Here is a 17216-nt window from a genome sequence, read left to right as displayed (position 1 = left end):
GAATTTACACAGCAGGTCACGTGCCGCACACGCTGGCACAAGCCGTCCAACTCATTCTCTCTCTCACGCTCTCTCTCTATCTCATCTCTATCTCTCTCTCCTCTCTCTCTCCTCTCTCTTCTCTGCTCTCTCTCTCTCTCTCTCTCTCTCTCTCTCCTCCGCTCTCCCTCTCGCTCGCGCTCTCGCGCTCTCTCTCTGCTGTACTCGCTGCTCTCTCTCTCTCTCTCTCTCTCTGTTTGTCTGTCTGTCATTCGTCGGTGCCACACGATGTTGAGGCACTGCCTCGTCATCATGAGAGAATGTGACATTAGGATACTTCGTACTGTATGTTGTACAGGTGCGTGGAAAACTATACGGCAACTGTATATGAACATACATCTTATGTCATTTAGTCATACGCGTGGAAAACCACGCCGCACACGGCAACTGTGTGTTAGGATACATCATATGATGTACCGTCGTATGCACGGAAAACCACACCGCCTCTGTACATGAGGATACGTCGTATGTCATACAGCCATATGTGACCCTCCCACAATTTGCCTAGGTCTTGAAATCTCAACCGATATATGAATTCGTGGCATAACCGATGTACTACCATCAAATATATAATCTCATGGATTACTACAGTACAGACACATCTATAAAATGCATTCACAGCAAGGTAATAATAACGCTTGCTGATGCACACATCACTGCATTCTACGATGAAGCTGTGTATTCTGAGGAGAACACGCACGTTCACGTGACCTCACCCACACCTACCTCGTATTGACGATGTGCCACGCCCAGCAGTGGGCGTCCTGCGTCATCGTGCCGCGAAATTCCGGAAAGCTCTTTTCAAGTTCGTCCATGAATTTCTTCACGTCTGCGGAAAAGGAGATTAGGCAATTAAGTGACGGAGCGTGGGGTGAGGAGGTAGAAGTGCTTCTGTTAGTGTACGCAAGCATTTATCACAGCAGGTCACGTGGCTTGGCCGCTGGCAAAAGCTATCCGATTCATTCTCTCACTTTCTGCCTGCCTGCCTGCCTGCCTATCTGTCTGTCTGTCTGCCTCTCTCTGTCTCTCTCTCTCTCTCTCTTTCTTTCTCTTGCTCTCTCCATCCCTCTCTGCTCTCTCCTTCTCCCTCCTTTCACCACTCTCTTTTTGTGTGTTTCGTTGTCTCTCTCTTTCTCTTGTGCACTCACTAAGTCTTACACTCTGTCTCTCTCTCTCTCTCTCTCTCTCTCTCTCTGTTTCTTTTCTCTCTCCCCTCTCGCTCCTCTCTTTCCTCTCGCCCTCACCCCCTCCTCCTTCCCCTCTCCTCTCCTCCCTCCTCTTGCTGCTCTCTCGCGCGACACGCACCATTGTACGACGCAGCGATGGCGGTGCGCTGCCTCCGCACGGCGTCGTCGAGGCTCCGTGGAAGCTCGCGGAGCTCCCGCCGCGTGAAGTACGCCGGTGTCGTGAAGCGCTCTGGCAGCGAGTCAACGTATGGTTGCCATGGCGACCGGTCGCCGCAGCAACGCTCACAGACGAGGAAGACACTGAGCACGTCCACCGGCGCCAGTCGCGGATGCCAGCTGTCGTAGAAGAGGGAGACGTTAGGAGAGAGTTATAGGAGAGAATATATGCTAGAGAGAAGAATCCGCTATATCTGCCGGCGCCTACGAGCATGCAGCAGTATGCAGCAAATTTCACTATTTTTGTAGAACAGAATTTAAGATTATTAAAAATGTTAGATTATTAAAGAATAATGATAGAATTTTCATAAAATTTGCACCATTTTATCCAAAATAAACCTAGTATTCAGCACTCGCTTTGCTAGGACACAAATGTTCCCGACAATTTGATACCCTAGCTCCGGCTTTCTCAATCGCAGGTGATACCCTCACCTGCTGACGTGGGGACCGAGGTAGGAGTCAAGCACCGTCTGCGTTGTTATCATCAGCTCACGAGGTAGAGACACGAGAACCTGTCCGGAGCTGATCGACTTGCACGCCATCAGTCCTCGTCCCGTTCCTACACAACGACAACGCAACAAACGCGCCGTCAGACGGGCGGAAAGCTACATAGCCGATAGGGGAGAGCATTAACGAATTAATGGTAAACTAGAAACCTATAGCTTATCTATTAAAACCTGTGTTGATTCGTAATTAAGTTTGATGCCAAACGTTACGACTCTCCCCTTCTTCGTTACAGTTTCTCAAGTGGACTGCAAAGAATATTCTACTTATGAGGTCATGACACGAACGTTAGACACTCGCCTCTTTCATTTACTGTCGCGTGGAACATGAGGAAGATCGTTACGAGCTATCGAGCAGGCTAGATCGAAATCCACGAACCGGGAAAATCGGCAGGGCGCAGTCTACTAGTGTTCCTGAACCCGTGTTTCTTGAGCCAGCGGTTGAGGCGTATGGTTGTGTCGCAGTTGTCGAGCGGGACGGGTCGTGTCACCGCACAGCCTTCCCGTGCGCGTCTCTTCTCCCGGCCCCGCCTCCCTCTTTTCCCCGTCATAATGGACGAGGAGGTCTCATACGTTTACTTGCCTAAAAATAACTCGGTAAAAGTAACGTGGTATGCTCTCTACGCACGATCTATATGGGTATATGCGAACAACAATTTTACAGATCGGCAAATTTGGCAATCAAAATGAACAGATCGCGGTGAAGAGATCCGAAGGATTTTGCATTTCTCGCCAAGTATTCAAACCATCCACAAGATGTGGCCCATTTCTCAGCATTTGATGTGTACAGTGTCACTGAATGTATGTTTAGTATTACTATTTAGTATAGCTGAGAGGGTCTATGTCCCCCGGGGTACTGCCAGAACGTACCCTGGGTACGGTCCGGTATACCGGAACGTACCTTGGTACTATATTATATGCCGAACCGTACCTCGCCTACTCCACTAACGAGTGTCTAGGGTTAGGGTTAGGGTTAGGGTTAGGGTTACCGTTAGGGTTAGATACAATAATGTAACCCAAACCCAGAGAGGATAGCCCCCCTCCTCTCCTCTCCTCTCCTCTCCTATCCTCTCCCTCCCTATCCTCTCCCTACCCTCCCTACCCTCCCTACCCTCCCTACCCTATCCTCTCTGGGTTTGGGTTACATTATTGTATCTAGGTTAGGGTTACTACGCCTACTCCCTAACCCTGTAACCTGAACCCGAACCCTAATCCTAACCCTAACCATATAAAATAGTGACCAGGGTACGTTCCGGTATACCGGACCGTACCCAGGGCACGTTCCGGCAGTACCCTGGGGGACATAGACCCTATGACTTTGAGCTTTAGTATACTATGTCAGCATGTAGGTTCTTGGCATTGGCAACTTGACACAAGTTTAAATTAGACTTAGAGTGATGAAAATGAAAATGATTAGAGTGATGAAAATGACGCAAATCGATAGTGCCTTGAACTATCGAAATGTACCTGGAAATGTACCTTGTTCCGGCCCTTGTGCCAGCCAGTTATGCATAGATATATTCCCTTGGAATTTATCAGAGATTAAATTATATCAAAAGGTGTACACCTTCTTTCGTAGGCAAAGTAAGTTACCAACGAAACACCATTTTCAGTGTTGTGCGCGCCATCTACCGACTCATATAATAATCGCCCGGTGTTGTGTCCACTAAGATATATTATACAGATCTGGCAGGTGTGTATATAAGAGTATATTATTATATCATATAATAATAATATATAAAAAAAAGTTGGTCCCCGCTATACTTTAATACTGGCTAGCGATGCCTGCCTTATTTCTTAGCATAGTGTGCGTGAGCAATCACTATCAGAAAAGTTTGTACAAATAATCCACAGTAGTACATTACAATGAATACCTACACTACAGTTACTAGAACAGACACGAATGACAGCGGGGTTTTTATTCTGCGGTGAGTTGGCGATGAAAAAAAACTGTCAAGTTAGGCTAATGTTAACTGAAATTCTCTATTTTTATTATTATCAACTATTCAAAGCATTGGACATATACATGGTTCATGTTACCACAAACTGCATATGTTACTGTTGGGGTTTGTTACACCAGAGTGCAACAGAAGTTACAGATAGAAGTTTTAGAATGCAGCAGAAGTTAAGATTTAGAATAGAAAACAAAACAATAAATATAACGAATATAAATATAATATGATATAATAAAGCGTAAATAAGCGCGTACTTGTGTTTCAGGTCACGCAGCCGGGATCAGCTGTCTATCTCTAGCTGGCAGCGGCCGGGCACTGGTCAGCGGATCGCTGGACGGAGTGGTCGCTGTTTGGGACATAGTGTCCGGACTAAACCTACACATGGTGCAGTAAGTATCATAGACAGATCGACACATAGTGTCAGGACTAAACCTACACATGGTGCAGTAAGTATCATAGACAGATCTCCACATAGTGTCAGAACTCAACCTACACATGGTGCAGTAAGTATATCATAGACAGATAGGGGACACATAGCGAAAGACTTATATAAGAACAACTCAGATGAATGAACTGATAGTTTAAAACGTGCTTAGGTATAAACAGATAGGTGAAAGCAGATGAAACATACTAAGGGACAAACAGATCGATGAAAACACGCCGAGTAATAGACAGATGGACGGAAACATTGGACGGGGGATGAACAAATAGAGGCGAAATAGTCTCAATGATCGACAGATAGATGAAAACATGCTGAAGAATAGACAGATAGATAGATAAAAACATTGGGAGGAAGGTACAGACAAATGTAAACAAACTAAAAAAAATGTACTAAAGGAGCAAGAAGCACAGACACATCCGACATCACACAACAGACTACAAACAACGAATACATGCAATATATGTATATACATGTAATGTATATGTAATATACATCCTGATACAATCAGGGGTTAATAATGACAAATTTGTCAATTATCAATATTATCAATTATTTGTCAATTATCAAATTTGACAATTTGTCATTATTAACCCCTGATACAATACATGTGATATACTATATTACATGTTACGTAAAGTTAACCAACCCGCCAAGACAGTTGAATGTGACTTAGAGACACAGATATTTGACGCATGCGACACGTGTCCTTCACAGTGTCACCAAGGTCGCGATCGCCTGCGTGACAGTCTGCAGCGGTGACAAGCTAATCGTCGTCGGCTGCGGCGACGGCAGCATGTACACGGTTGCCATGGATACGGGCAAGGTAACGAGGACACTGGACGGACACCTGGATGCGGTGTCCTGCAGCGTTGTCACGCACAACGATGACATCTTCATCTCAGGTAAACGACAGCGCGGGTGTGTCAACCCGCGTCAGGGGACACCCGGACACGCACAGCGTGCTGGTGGAATTTTTTTCAAAATTTGATGACCCTTATTTTTAATCATTAATAAAATAATTAATGTAATATGAATAAATGATTGAATTCTTAAATAAATATTTAAATTCAAATTTGCTGTAGTCATTCATCTATAAACAAGACTTACTGTGCGAAAATTCGTGCCCGGCCTAGCTATTGTGCCAGGCCACGTCGGTCGGGGTAGGCTATTTTTATTTTACACATGTATTTCAAGCGTTTGCTTCAAATCGTCGAATTCTCGGCACTTCATCACTAAGCAGCGTTTTTAGAACGCTCATATCGCATGATAGGCTATAGCTACCCGTCAATCAATGCAGACAGATAGACAGATTAAGCGCTGAAGGACATATTCACAGTGGCCGCGAGTGGATCCCTCGATCGTAACAGAGACTTTGCACAGGTTCCAAGGACTGCCACGTGAAAATCTGGGACATGGAGACGTTCAATTGTTTAAACGAGCTGAACATCGGCATGTCGGCGATCAGCCACCTGGCGGTGACGGCTGACAACACGTTTCTGCTGGTGGCGTGCTGCGACAATACGATAGACATTAGGTCGCTGTCAACGGGTACCAGCATTTACCGACTACGTGATCACAAGTCACTCGTAAGTATTATATATATCAAGAGTAGATAAATAACTATCTATTATCTACTCTTGATATATATATATATATAATTTCGAAAAATGCGCACATCACGACTTTCCCGCTTTTCCAATACGTCCGCTCGTCTTGTCAATTTATTCCTAAATAGACTACCGGAAAACCGCTACGCGAACACACACACGAACACGCGCACACGAGCGAATACACATGCCCACGCGCGCGCACACACACGAGCAAACACACACCAGCGAATACACATGCACGCACGCGCGCGCACACACACGAGCAAACACACACACGCGCACATGAGCAAACACTCACAAGCAAACACACACACACGCCCAGCTGCTGCTGCTGCTGCTGCTGCTGCTGCTGCTGCTGCTGCTGCTGCTGCTGCTGCTGCTGCTACTACTTTCCTATCTCCAGCGAGCACAACGTATTCATATCTGAGCAGAAAACACAATACAATATAATAAAATACAAAATAGAACATAATATAATATAATATAAAAGAACATATAAGGTACAATATAATACAATATCAGCACCTGATGTGATTTATGTGCTCTGATAGCATCAGAGCATATAAATCAACTTGCTCCGATAGCATTTCCTAATACCATTGGATGGTGGCGCCCCCAGCAAAAGGAGCGGTACATGCTAAAGAGTGCTACTCACTGATCTCTATGTATACTAATTATATAATTATATTATTTATTTAGTATAATAGAGATCAGTGTTGCTACTCTGTCAAATTATGATTCGTTATACGTTTTTTGGATAAAAAATCTTTCTCTTGTAAATTTTCAAACACTATTGATTCCAACAGTCAACAGGGCCGTATTTAGCGGGGAGAGGGGAAAAGGGTTGCGGTCAATGCATTTGTTTATATATCACCATTGTTATCATATCTCGATTCGTGGAGCACGTGAGCGCAAATTGGCGTCCAAATTGTCCGCAAGAGATCACTTGAATTAAACATATGACAGATGACAAGCAACAGAAACAAAACATTGATATTACACAAATGATTATTTTTACATCTTTTAATGCATAATTACAAATTCGGAACAGGACAACTGACACACGACACGCAATAGCATGTTGTCACAATGTCTCACAGATAACAGGATACCACTGCCCCAATTCCTTACAGTTGATGAGGCAACCCCTCTATTACAGGTGAAAGGTCAACCTGCCCAAACGTTGACCCCCGTTCATACGACAGGACACCACTGTCACAATCCCTGACAGATGACAGGACACAACTGTCACAATTGCTGACAGATGACAGGACACCACTGTCACAATCCCTGACAGGTGAGACTGCCGTTACTATGACAACAGGTCACACGGCACAATCGTGCGTGATGCAGGGTTCGTTAACCTAAAGGAAAATATATTTTCAGGACTTTTCCAAGATGTGGAAGGTCCATTTACTAAAACCCAAATTTTTTTTATCACCTAATATAATCTTTGTACATCGTGTGTCTTCCAATCAACAACTTTGGAAAAAAAAACCCGACTTTAAGCAATATTTATGCCTCTCAGATAGTAAGCAGATCTTTGTCTTCAGTACATTACACTTCTCATCACCATTTATTCATAAAATGTGGAGACAATAGACATGTGCTCTCTCTCCATGACCAAACATAACAATGGCCTATTTTCCAGAATCTTCTAGGCATACGAAACGTCATTTTCAAATTCCATGAATGCGCAGGTTTTCCAGGACCAATGTGTGACCTGAATGACCTCTGTGTGAACCCCGTTACAGCATGGCAGACGACGGGAGACTACGGTAACGACCGCGACGTGATGCAGATGTGGAGAAAGTTGTCGGGATGCGACATGTATTCGCTCAGCCAAACGAGCGGCGTCTCCAATGGTGGCTCAATCCCCTGTATCAACACCCTGCTGCCACCTAGCGAGAAATAAACAAAATGAATGGTAACAAAGTGCCATGCAAACTGCATGCAGTGCTCCTTCGCTCACTCAGGATAGATTGAGCCCATGAGCGAGAGCGCCATCTGTCGTGGAGTTTGAGTCCCATGCTGACAGCTGGGTAAAGGAGATACTTCTTCTCACGACCAACACTGCGTTAACTAAATTTAATTATTAATTACTTATTATAAATTAATATTACACTTATACAAACATGTGTTTTACACCGGGAATTATTATTACTTGGATTTTGCCTGTATGTAATTTGTATATCATCACCAGTTTATTCGTAAAAACTAGCGCAGGTGGCCGCATCAGAGAGATAGTTGCTTTAAATAACCGATACATAAAAGAAAGACCACTATTTCCCTTTATATATAGAGTGTCCGTTCTATTGAGGTCATCATTAATGCGGGTTTGACTGAGCCACCCTTTACGTACTCGCCTCTCAAGGTACCGAGTAGGTAGGTAGGTGAAAAATCTTTTTTATTTTGTTTTGACAATTAAGATGTGTGTATGTATATTGCATATTCTGTTTTGTGTATATGTTTTTGCGGAACAAATATATTTTTTTTTTTTTGCGAAACGAAATAATTTTTGTTTTGTTTTAATCGGTCAATAAAATGTGTCGAGTAGCGGCGTTTTGGCGAGTCGGTCGGTAAAGGGGAAACAAGCAATATTTTATCTTAGGCCCTATGGCTCGCGTTAGTAGGGTCGCAAACACCCACCGTTGTTTGGCTGTGGGGTGAGCACACTGGGAAGCATCTGTTCTAGCAGCTCCTTCAAAGTCGCAGGCTTACCATCCTCATGCAACGGTTGGAACAACTTTTGGATGAGGGGCTGCTCAATCTACGGCAACGCAAATGCAAACACACACGTCAGTCCACAACAGCATGAACACAGATTAACACAATTGAACACAGGTGAATCTACGATTTGAAACACAATGTCAAACTGCGGCGGCATGTAAGCAAGTACACGTCAATATAATACGATGGCAGGAATAAACACACATGCTCACGCACACACACACACACACACACACACACACACACACACACTTGTTCAGCCACAGGCACATACACACTATGCGAGCACACACACATGCGCACACATGCCCACATGCAAGCACGCACGCATGCACGCACGCACACGCACTCACACACACACACACTTGTGCAGACCCAGGCACACACACATTCCCAAACAAGGCAGAATTATAACCTGATAGATGCGGAAAGGAATAGATCGGAACTGGTTCTCAACCGTCTGTTCCATTAGTCGTCGATTGATTGTCCAGAACTCCTCAAACTTATCTGAAACAAGTGACAAAGCAACAAATTTAATATGATTATGCCACCCCAAATAGTACTAGCAATTTGATTGACAAACCAATAAAAAGGTTATGGTTACTGATCTCTCATTCACTCGAGCTACTTTTTGCTGTAACGCACAAGCCATGCAGCCATACAGTTAAAAAGAATCATTCTGCTATTCGAAAGCTCATGGGCTCACTGTACAAGGATTTATCTAATGATACCAGTAACTGTACTTCACGTAAAATTTCGTTCACAAGCTTCATGCTTCTCGTAAAAACGGCGGCGCGACCGTTCCAATTGTGTCACGTTTACTCAAAATGGCACAGCCAATCGGGTCGCATCGACTCAAAACGGCATGGCAAAACGGGTCGCATCGACTCAAAACGGCATGGCAAAACGGGTTGCATCTACTTAAAAACGGCACGGCCAATCAGGTCGCATCTACTCAAAACGGCATGGCAAATCGGGTCGCGTCGACTCAAAACAGCACGGCCAATAGGGTCGCGTCGCCTCAGCACGAGGCGCCACCTGGCGGGCAGCAACGCGACTCACCGTCGCGCAGTCCGCTCCACAGCTGCTTGTGGTCTCGCTTCTGCATGCCGCTCATGACGACGCCGCGGTGCTTCAGCGCGTCCGCCTCCTTCACCGTCGCGATGAAGTGCGACTCGACGGCGTCGCGGCTGCCGCACCGCAGCAGCTCGCTCTCCGGAAACTTCTGCGGAACGAAGCGTCAGCATTAGCATTACCCAGTAGCATTACCAGTAGCAGTAGCATTACCAGTAGCAGTAGCATTACCAGTAGCAGTAGCATTACCAGTAGCATTACCAGTAGCAGTAGCATTACAAGTAGCAGTAGCATTACCAGTAGCATTACCAGTAGCATTACCAGTAGCAATAGCAGTAGCAATTCCAGTAGCAATAGCAGTAGCTGCTTGCTCTCTGGAAACTTCTGCGGGATGAAGCATTAGCATTAACCAGTAGCATTACCAGTAGCATTACCACTTTACCAGTAGCATTACCAGTAGCATTACCACTTTACCAGTAGCATTACCAGTAGCATTACCACTTTACCAGTAGCATTACCACTTTACCAGTAGCATTACCAGTAGCATTACCACTTTACCAGTAGCATTACCAGTAGCAATACCAGTAGCATTAGCAGTAGCAGTAGCTTACCATGTTTCTGTCAACAGTCTACAAGAAAAAAGTCAATGTTTAAGACTAATGTTAAGACTAATTTTGTTTAAGACCACTGTACCCTTGGCTATTTCTATGTTACTCATACCCAATGCAGATTTGACAAGCATATTGTGCGATATCATTGATCTATAAAGTTTGTGATGAACTCGCCCAGGCGATGAATGATTGTTAGGGAATCTTCTTACTTGAAAATGAACGATGACGTTCCATGGAAGCTGATCCTGGTCGGCTGCATACAAGTCATATAAAACTCCTATCGGGTAGTGCCTGTCAAGATAAACAAAGTGTTATTATTATTATTAAATCTTTATTGTATGTAATTCAAATTCAAGTACATGTACTGAAGACAGTCTTTTTCATGGAGAAAAAATCTGATAAATGCAATAGTGTTGAGCAGTTAAAATAATACAATTTCTGAGTGATACGTACAGTACAAAACAGTGCTATACAACACGAAGGAAAAAAATATATACAAAAATACCTATACAAAAATCTACGGTACCGATCCTGAAATTCGGCGACTGTGTAACATCAAATCTATCAATCGATCAACAGTGAGCCAATCAATCAAGTGTGACTCACCAACACTTGTTTATTATTTGTTACTAATCCACGTTCAATGATCAACATAACAAAAGAGAACAGAAATTTGAATGTCGAGAAATGTGAACTTTACATGTGCGCTCATTTCGCTTGACAATTTCTATTACTACTCATTCTAAACAGCAAATTTATTGAACGAATTTCAGTGTCTAAACCCTATTGACATTTCCTTTGCCAATACTAGCTGCCTCACTGTCGGACTAAGAAGACGACCATCCTAGTTCAGTGTTTCCCCTAGCCAAAAAAGACCATGAGGTGGTAAATTATTTTGTGTGTGTTTGCGCATTTTGAGGTCCTAGTAAAGCGAGCACCACAGGTGTTCGCCCAGCTAAAAGGGTTCTGGAATTTTTTTGAAAAAATGGTGCAATTTGATGCATTCTAAGCTATATTGGCGCATTCTAAGCTATATTGGTGCATTATAAGCGAGCGAGGCATTATTTCGTCAGCGAGGCAGTGTTTTGGACAAATTTCTGTGTGGCGGCTGAGAATTTGAGCGAGGCAGCCCGCCTCGCTCACGTCAATGCAGGGGAAACACTGCTAGTTGACCTATTAATCTGGAGTGATTGATAAGCAGCTCATTAGCTAATTAGTGTTGAGATAGCAACATTCGTAATATTCAGCCAGTCAGAGTTCTTCTAAGGGAAATTAAACAAAAGAGGTAATGGCCAGTTTGGGGAAAAACGCGCATGATGGATTCAAAGTAGGCATGCCTGCGGACGCTGAAGGCGGATGTGGGGGGAGAAAAGGAGAGGGGAACTCCCGCTCTCGCTGGGGGGGGTTATGGGGCGTCTCCCCCAGCAAAATTTTAAAGATTTGAATGTCTTATACTACATTTGAGACACCATGAAAATAAAATGACACTATTTTGACAACAGCGGGTAAATACAGGAACATTTTCACAACGACAATGTTAAATCTAACAACGGCGGTGCACCACACTGTGCATCTTATGTATAAGAAACCCTGAGCCTAATAGCAAACAACTTGGCACACATGAGAAACATTTCTAACGTGATCCAGCTTAAAGCCCTAGCAGCAATATAAAAACCAGGCTTCATAATCTCACTCAGATAAATATTAAACATCAACGATATATTTAATATCAAGTAATCAATTGTTACTAATCGGGTCGCACCACTTCAGCGGCTGCCCTTGAAACTCGAGCCACATCTCTCCCTGCGTGTCGGGCTGGACATACTGAGAGAAGAATCGTACCACCTTGTCGGAGACGATAGGGAAATAGCTGAGTCTCGGCACCAGCAGCTGCGAACACAGAAATGATATAATCAGGAGTAGATGATATAGAAACGAGTACAACTTCGTCAAACGTGAAAATTTGACATGTTCATGCTCTAATTTACCTACGATTTATAAGCTGCCACTATTGTAGGTCTCAATTAATAGCCTTCAATAGACCTCACTTTGTTTACATCTTACTTAAATATCATAAAACACTTGCAAAAAATAATACATTATCAGCTTTGGAAATTTCTTCTTTCACCTTTTATTTTGTAAAAATATCACGACATTAAATGTTCGAAACTTCGTCAGAACAGAAATTGTAAACTTGTAATGTTTTTTGTCTCTTATGCTTTGTGATGTGTTCCCACCGACCAATGAAATCATCGCTGTTCAGTGGCAGTGCAATAGATTAATAACGATTGCAATTTATTTTGTTCTGATAACAAACATTGCATATTTGCAATTTCTGTCAACAAAATTTCACCACATTGCCCATTAAAGGCTATTGGGTCCTATAATAGCAAGGCTATTTCTACGGCACAATTTATTGGCCTACGCTAATCACTGCACAACCCTACACACACACACATTTGGCATTTTAGTTATATTTTACACACTTACTAAGTCACCTAATGAATTTTAATTCGAATTGATAGAAATGAGGAGGATTAATTATACACAGTCGATAAAACCGTATACGGTAGAGTATCCACTTCTGCTATTTTACCGTACAGTACTTATGATTTGCTATTATATTTATGTATGTGTATATACAGTGTTTCCCCTGCATTGACAGGAGCGAGGCGGCTGCCTCGCTCAAATCTCAGCCGCCATGCAGAAATTTATCCAAAAACATGGCCTCGCTGACAAAAATCAGTGTTCTTCCATCAATAAACTACACTTTATTGACAGCGTTCGAAATTAGTGCCGACCCGGAGGCCCGAGGCCACCAAGTTTTTGCTTTGGCCACCATCTCTACGAAACTGCCGGTCCTCCTGACCGACACTTTTTCCCCTCATATTACGCTGAAATACTACAATTATCGCAACGGCAGTTAAGACAGAATTGTAAACGAGAGCGAATTCTAATACGCTCCGTTCCTGAACGTAGACGGGGTATCCAAAACAACAAATGTGTAGAAATAAATGGGATTTGAACCTAAAAGTTTTCTAGATAGCTAAACCTTATGGGATTCGAATGTAATGTTGATGACGTTATAAATATAATAGCCAATCAAATGTGGTGTACGGTAAAATAGAAGAAGTGGATACTTTGCCGTATACGGTTAAATATCTACTGCCTTATTTATATGTGGAAATTAAGGCAACTTTAGATGCCTCTCCATGTCGAAATTAGGATTTCGTACATAGTAGACGTCAGGCTGATCTGGACTGGTATATTCATCCTGGGAGAGTGTGAAGCAAACGGGAATCCGGCCATCCCAGATATCTCTTAGTATTTGTCTATCCTCGATCATTGTCACGATTTGTGCAGCAAGCAAGAAAACCTGTGGAGGTGCATGAAAACCACAAGTACTACAGTACAACTTACAAGTACAATTGTTTAGGCTTTTACAACTACCGCTAAACAAAATCCGGCTTTTACCGAACATTAGTATTACTATTTGTAATAGTGGTTAGTTATAACTGGCAGTAGGCCTAATAGTAGCGGCAGTGACAACTGTGCTGTGTAGATTGTAGTGTACCGTGTACGGCGTACAAACCACAGGCACTTGGACCGTTTCAATAATAAAATGATGGTTAATAAATACAACTTGTCAGTAGCCTACTACTACAGTACCAGCAATAGTCTTAATGTTTGATTTGACCTAATAACTTCACTTCAACACCGTTAAATACACCGATGCAACACATAGCCCGCACGCCATTGTGCATGCACAGATACACAGTAGATAGGAGCTCCTATCTACTGTGTATCTGTGCATGCACAATGGCGTGCGGGCTATGTGTTGCATCGGTGTATTTAACGGTGTTGAAGTGAAGTTATTAGGTCAAATCAAACATTAAGACTATTGCTGGTACTGTAGTAGTAGGCTACTGACAAGTTGTATTTATTAACCATCATTTTATTATTGAAACGGTCCAAGTGCCTGTGGTACAAACGGTAGCCAGGCTCGTCACTAGGCCTACATCACAATTCACATTCACACACATTTCCTTAGATAATCGCATATAAGTTTATAACTTATAAGTTCGTATAGTGCATAATACCGTGTATGCTGTTATTCGCTATTGATAATGAAGTACAGACACACCATGCATTGATTGATATAGGCTTAACTTGCCATATAATACGAAAATAACGTTTAGACATACGGAACATACTTGTTTACACTATTTCCAGGAGGCTGCCATCGTTGCCTATCTGCGTTCGTCTTGTTTCGGGCGTATCCGTGATAAATACTTTTCATTTATTTTTATTTTTTTTATTGTATTCTTTTTTATACACATCGCCAGTTATTTTCAACAATTTATTACATAAATGGATTGCTGACTCCCTTGCACCAGAACTATATCGTCTATTTTTCTCCCGGGGGGTTAGGTTGGGCCGGGCACAGGGACCTGAGGCGAAAAAAGAAAGAAAAGTGTTATATATATAAATAGGTGTATATATATATAACACTTTTTTTTTTTTCGCCTCAGGTCCCTGTGGGGCCGGGGGGCACTCGCACTCGGTACTGGGAACGTGCACGCACGTACACGCGTGTGCACGCGCCACGCGGGTACACGCACGTACACGCTGGTACACGCGGGTACACGCACGTGAACGCACGTACACGCGGGTACACGCACGTGAACGCACGTACACGCGTGTGCACGCGTGTACACGCACGTGCACGCTGGTACACGCGGTTACACGCAGATACACGCACGTAAACGCGGGTACCCGCACGTGCACGCACGTACATGCAGGCGTGTGCACGCGGGTATACGCACGTTCACGCGGGTACACGCACGTATACACGCTGGTACACGTGGGTACACGCACGTGCACGCACGTGCACGCGGGTACACGCACGTCGTACACGCAGATACACGCACGTGCACGCGGGTACACGCACGTACACGCAGATACACGCACATGCACGCGGGTGCACGCACGTACACGCGGATACACGCACGTACACGCGGGTACACGCACGTGCACGCTAGTACACGCACGTACACGCGGGCACACGCACGTACACGCACGTACACGAGGGTACACGCACGTGCACGCGGGCGCAAGCACGTACACGAGGGTACACGCGCACGTACACGCGGGTACACGCACGTACACGCAGATACACGCGGGTGCACGCGGGTACACGCACGTACACGCGGGTACAAGCACGTAACCCCTTCCTTTTCCTTTTCCCATTTCCTATTTAGACTTTTAAAATAGGAAACGGATCAGAAACCCATTTCCCATTTCCTATTTAGACTTTTAAAATAGGAAACGGATCAGAAACCCATTTCTTATTTTCTATTTTTATTTTAAAAATAGGAAATAGGCCAGAAACCCATTTCCTATTTGCAACGTCAAATGGGAAAACAAACTAACGGATCAGAAACCCATTTCCTATTTGCAACGTCAAATGGGAAAACAAACTAACGGTATGTACCGTGATTTAATCGATTTGATTGCCCGGCTATGATTTGTATTCATAAATTCGCCGCATGCTATATATTTTCGGCGCGAATGGGCATGCGCAAATCCGATATTTCCCCATTTGAAACTGATTCGAATAGTACATGTGCGAAAACGCACAAACGGGATTTACTGGATGCCCTAGAGTTGCCGACGGCAAATACCAACTAACTCGTTCGTACACTCAGGATACCACTGCCACAATGCTAGCAATATTTTTAAAGTGGGCGGAGCTCCGGGGAAATGTGCGCTCAGCACTTAGGATCAACACCTCTTTTCGGCAACACTTCTCTGGTATCCCGTCTCTCTATGTTCCTCCATCTTTCAAATCTATGGTTCCCAACATATTAGAATATGTTTCGCTAGGCTGTTGCCGCTATACACTTCAAAACTGCTCTAAATTGGATGTTATTCAGCATAAAGCTGCGCGATGGGTTTCCAAAAACTATCATGATAGTGCTGATGTTGTTTTCGCTCAACTTGATTGGCATTCCAAGGGCGTAGCTAGGGTAAAATTTTGAAAATGTAGATAGCAGGAGATGGTATTTGTGCCACTTTTGAGTAAATGTACACTGTAAACAGCCTTCATTCTGACTACGACAATTATCTTTTTAGTAGAACTATTCTCTTCATGAGCAACAAGATGTGATCACTAAAGATCACTATAACTAATCCTGTAATTTTCGTTTTATTATCAAGACGAAAATTATGAATGTTGAACTAACGCACATTCTTAAACTCCCTCTCTCTCGCGCGCGCTCTCTCTCTCCCGCTCTGTCTGCAATAAAAAAAACGTTTGGTGAAATGATGTGTACGCAACTACGTATCTGCGTTATGGTAGCTGCGGGCCTGGCTTCTTCTTCGAGTCCGCTTTCTCCATGCTAATTGCTTTTCATAATATTTATTATGGTCAGGTGAAGATTGGCATTCGCTCTTGCTTGTTGCCTCAAGCCTATTCGTTGCACTCGATCATCTGAGCGTGATCATTACGTTCGACATGTGCCATCTTCTAAGGATCCCTTTAAGTTTACTTTCTTTGCTTCTGTTGTTCCGTATTAGAATTCTCTTCCTTAATTCCTCTTTAGTAAATTGCAAATTTGAGATTTTTCTACTGCGATTCGTATAGTGTTGATCTGTCTATTTGATCAACTCCAGTGGCGTAGCCAGCAATTGGAAACAGGGGGGGCCAAGACGAGGGAGCGAAGCGACGAGGGGGTAGGGTGTGGGAGGGGTATCCCCCCTCCCACGGTAGGGAGATTTTTTAAAATTCGTGCATGAAAATGGCATTTTCTGCACACTAAAATTCAGTATTAGGGGTAACTTATATGA

General features: G+C 43.6%; 3 protein-coding genes across 5 annotated transcripts in view; 1 reads left to right on the top strand and 2 right to left on the bottom strand.

Annotated features, from left to right (window-relative positions):
- Window positions 1-3539, bottom strand: part of LOC106808824 (SET domain-containing protein 4-like) — a 6082-nt gene extending 2543 nt beyond the window's left edge. The window contains exons 1-5 of the mRNA XM_014811693.1: window positions 3425-3539; window positions 2325-2528; window positions 1875-2001; window positions 1345-1562; window positions 764-868 (exon numbers count right to left, since the gene is read on the bottom strand). Coding sequence (XP_014667179.1) covers window positions 764-868; window positions 1345-1562; window positions 1875-2001; window positions 2325-2496 — 622 coding nt within the window. The 5' untranslated portion in view covers window positions 2497-2528; window positions 3425-3539. The remainder of the gene's footprint in view (window positions 1-763; window positions 869-1344; window positions 1563-1874; window positions 2002-2324; window positions 2529-3424) is intronic.
- LOC106808823 (WD repeat-containing protein 5-like) lies at window positions 2581-7554 on the top strand. The gene is made up of 6 exons (XM_014811691.1): window positions 2581-2584; window positions 4166-4289; window positions 5057-5244; window positions 5723-5890; window positions 7112-7249; window positions 7481-7554. Exons 1-6 carry the CDS (start codon window positions 2581-2583, stop codon window positions 7552-7554), a joined length of 696 nt encoding a protein of 231 aa, XP_014667177.1.
- LOC106808842 (autophagy protein 5-like) lies at window positions 6943-14645 on the bottom strand. Of its 3 annotated transcripts, none has more exons than XM_014811727.1 (8): window positions 14582-14645; window positions 13603-13743; window positions 12130-12257; window positions 10577-10658; window positions 9745-9907; window positions 9098-9189; window positions 8602-8722; window positions 6943-7853 (listed from the first exon to the last, which is right to left on the bottom strand). In XM_014811727.1, exons 2-8 carry the CDS (start codon window positions 13711-13713, stop codon window positions 7726-7728), a joined length of 825 nt encoding a protein of 274 aa, XP_014667213.1. In that variant the 5' UTR covers window positions 13714-13743; window positions 14582-14645; the 3' UTR covers window positions 6943-7725. The 3 variants fall into 3 exon arrangements, with proteins under 3 accessions (XP_014667213.1, XP_014667215.1, XP_014667214.1); XM_014811729.1 differs by having other exon boundaries at window positions 14573-14594; XM_014811728.1 differs by lacking the exon at window positions 14582-14645 and adding an exon at window positions 14468-14543.
- Window positions 14646-17216: the final 2571 nt, after the last annotated feature.

Source organism: Priapulus caudatus, unplaced genomic scaffold, assembly GCF_000485595.1.
Source record: "Priapulus caudatus unplaced genomic scaffold, Priapulus_caudatus-5.0.1 Scaffold308, whole genome shotgun sequence".
Taxonomy (NCBI): domain Eukaryota; kingdom Metazoa; phylum Priapulida; class Priapulimorpha; order Priapulimorphida; family Priapulidae; genus Priapulus; species Priapulus caudatus.
Note: the sequence above shows the minus strand (reverse complement) of the source record. Positions and strands in the feature narration are given on the sequence as shown.

Coding starts and splice junctions, on each gene's coding strand:
- LOC106808842 (XM_014811727.1), bottom strand. CDS start 13,713: ATGATCGAGGATAGACAAATACTAAGAGATATCTGGGATGGCCGGATT. Junction 9,908..10,576: donor ACGTCATCGTTCATTTTCAA/GTAAGAAGATTC, acceptor TTCGTTCCGCAG/AAGTTTCCGGAGAGCGAGCT. Junction 7,854..8,601: donor CACCCCACAGCCAAACAACG/GTGGGTGTTTGC, acceptor ATTTCTCGCTAG/GTGGCAGCAGGGTGTTGATA.
- LOC106808823 (XM_014811691.1), top strand. Junction 4,290..5,056: donor CTAAACCTACACATGGTGCA/GTAAGTATCATA, acceptor TGTCCTTCACAG/TGTCACCAAGGTCGCGATCG. Junction 5,245..5,722: donor CGATGACATCTTCATCTCAG/GTAAACGACAGC, acceptor GACTTTGCACAG/GTTCCAAGGACTGCCACGTG.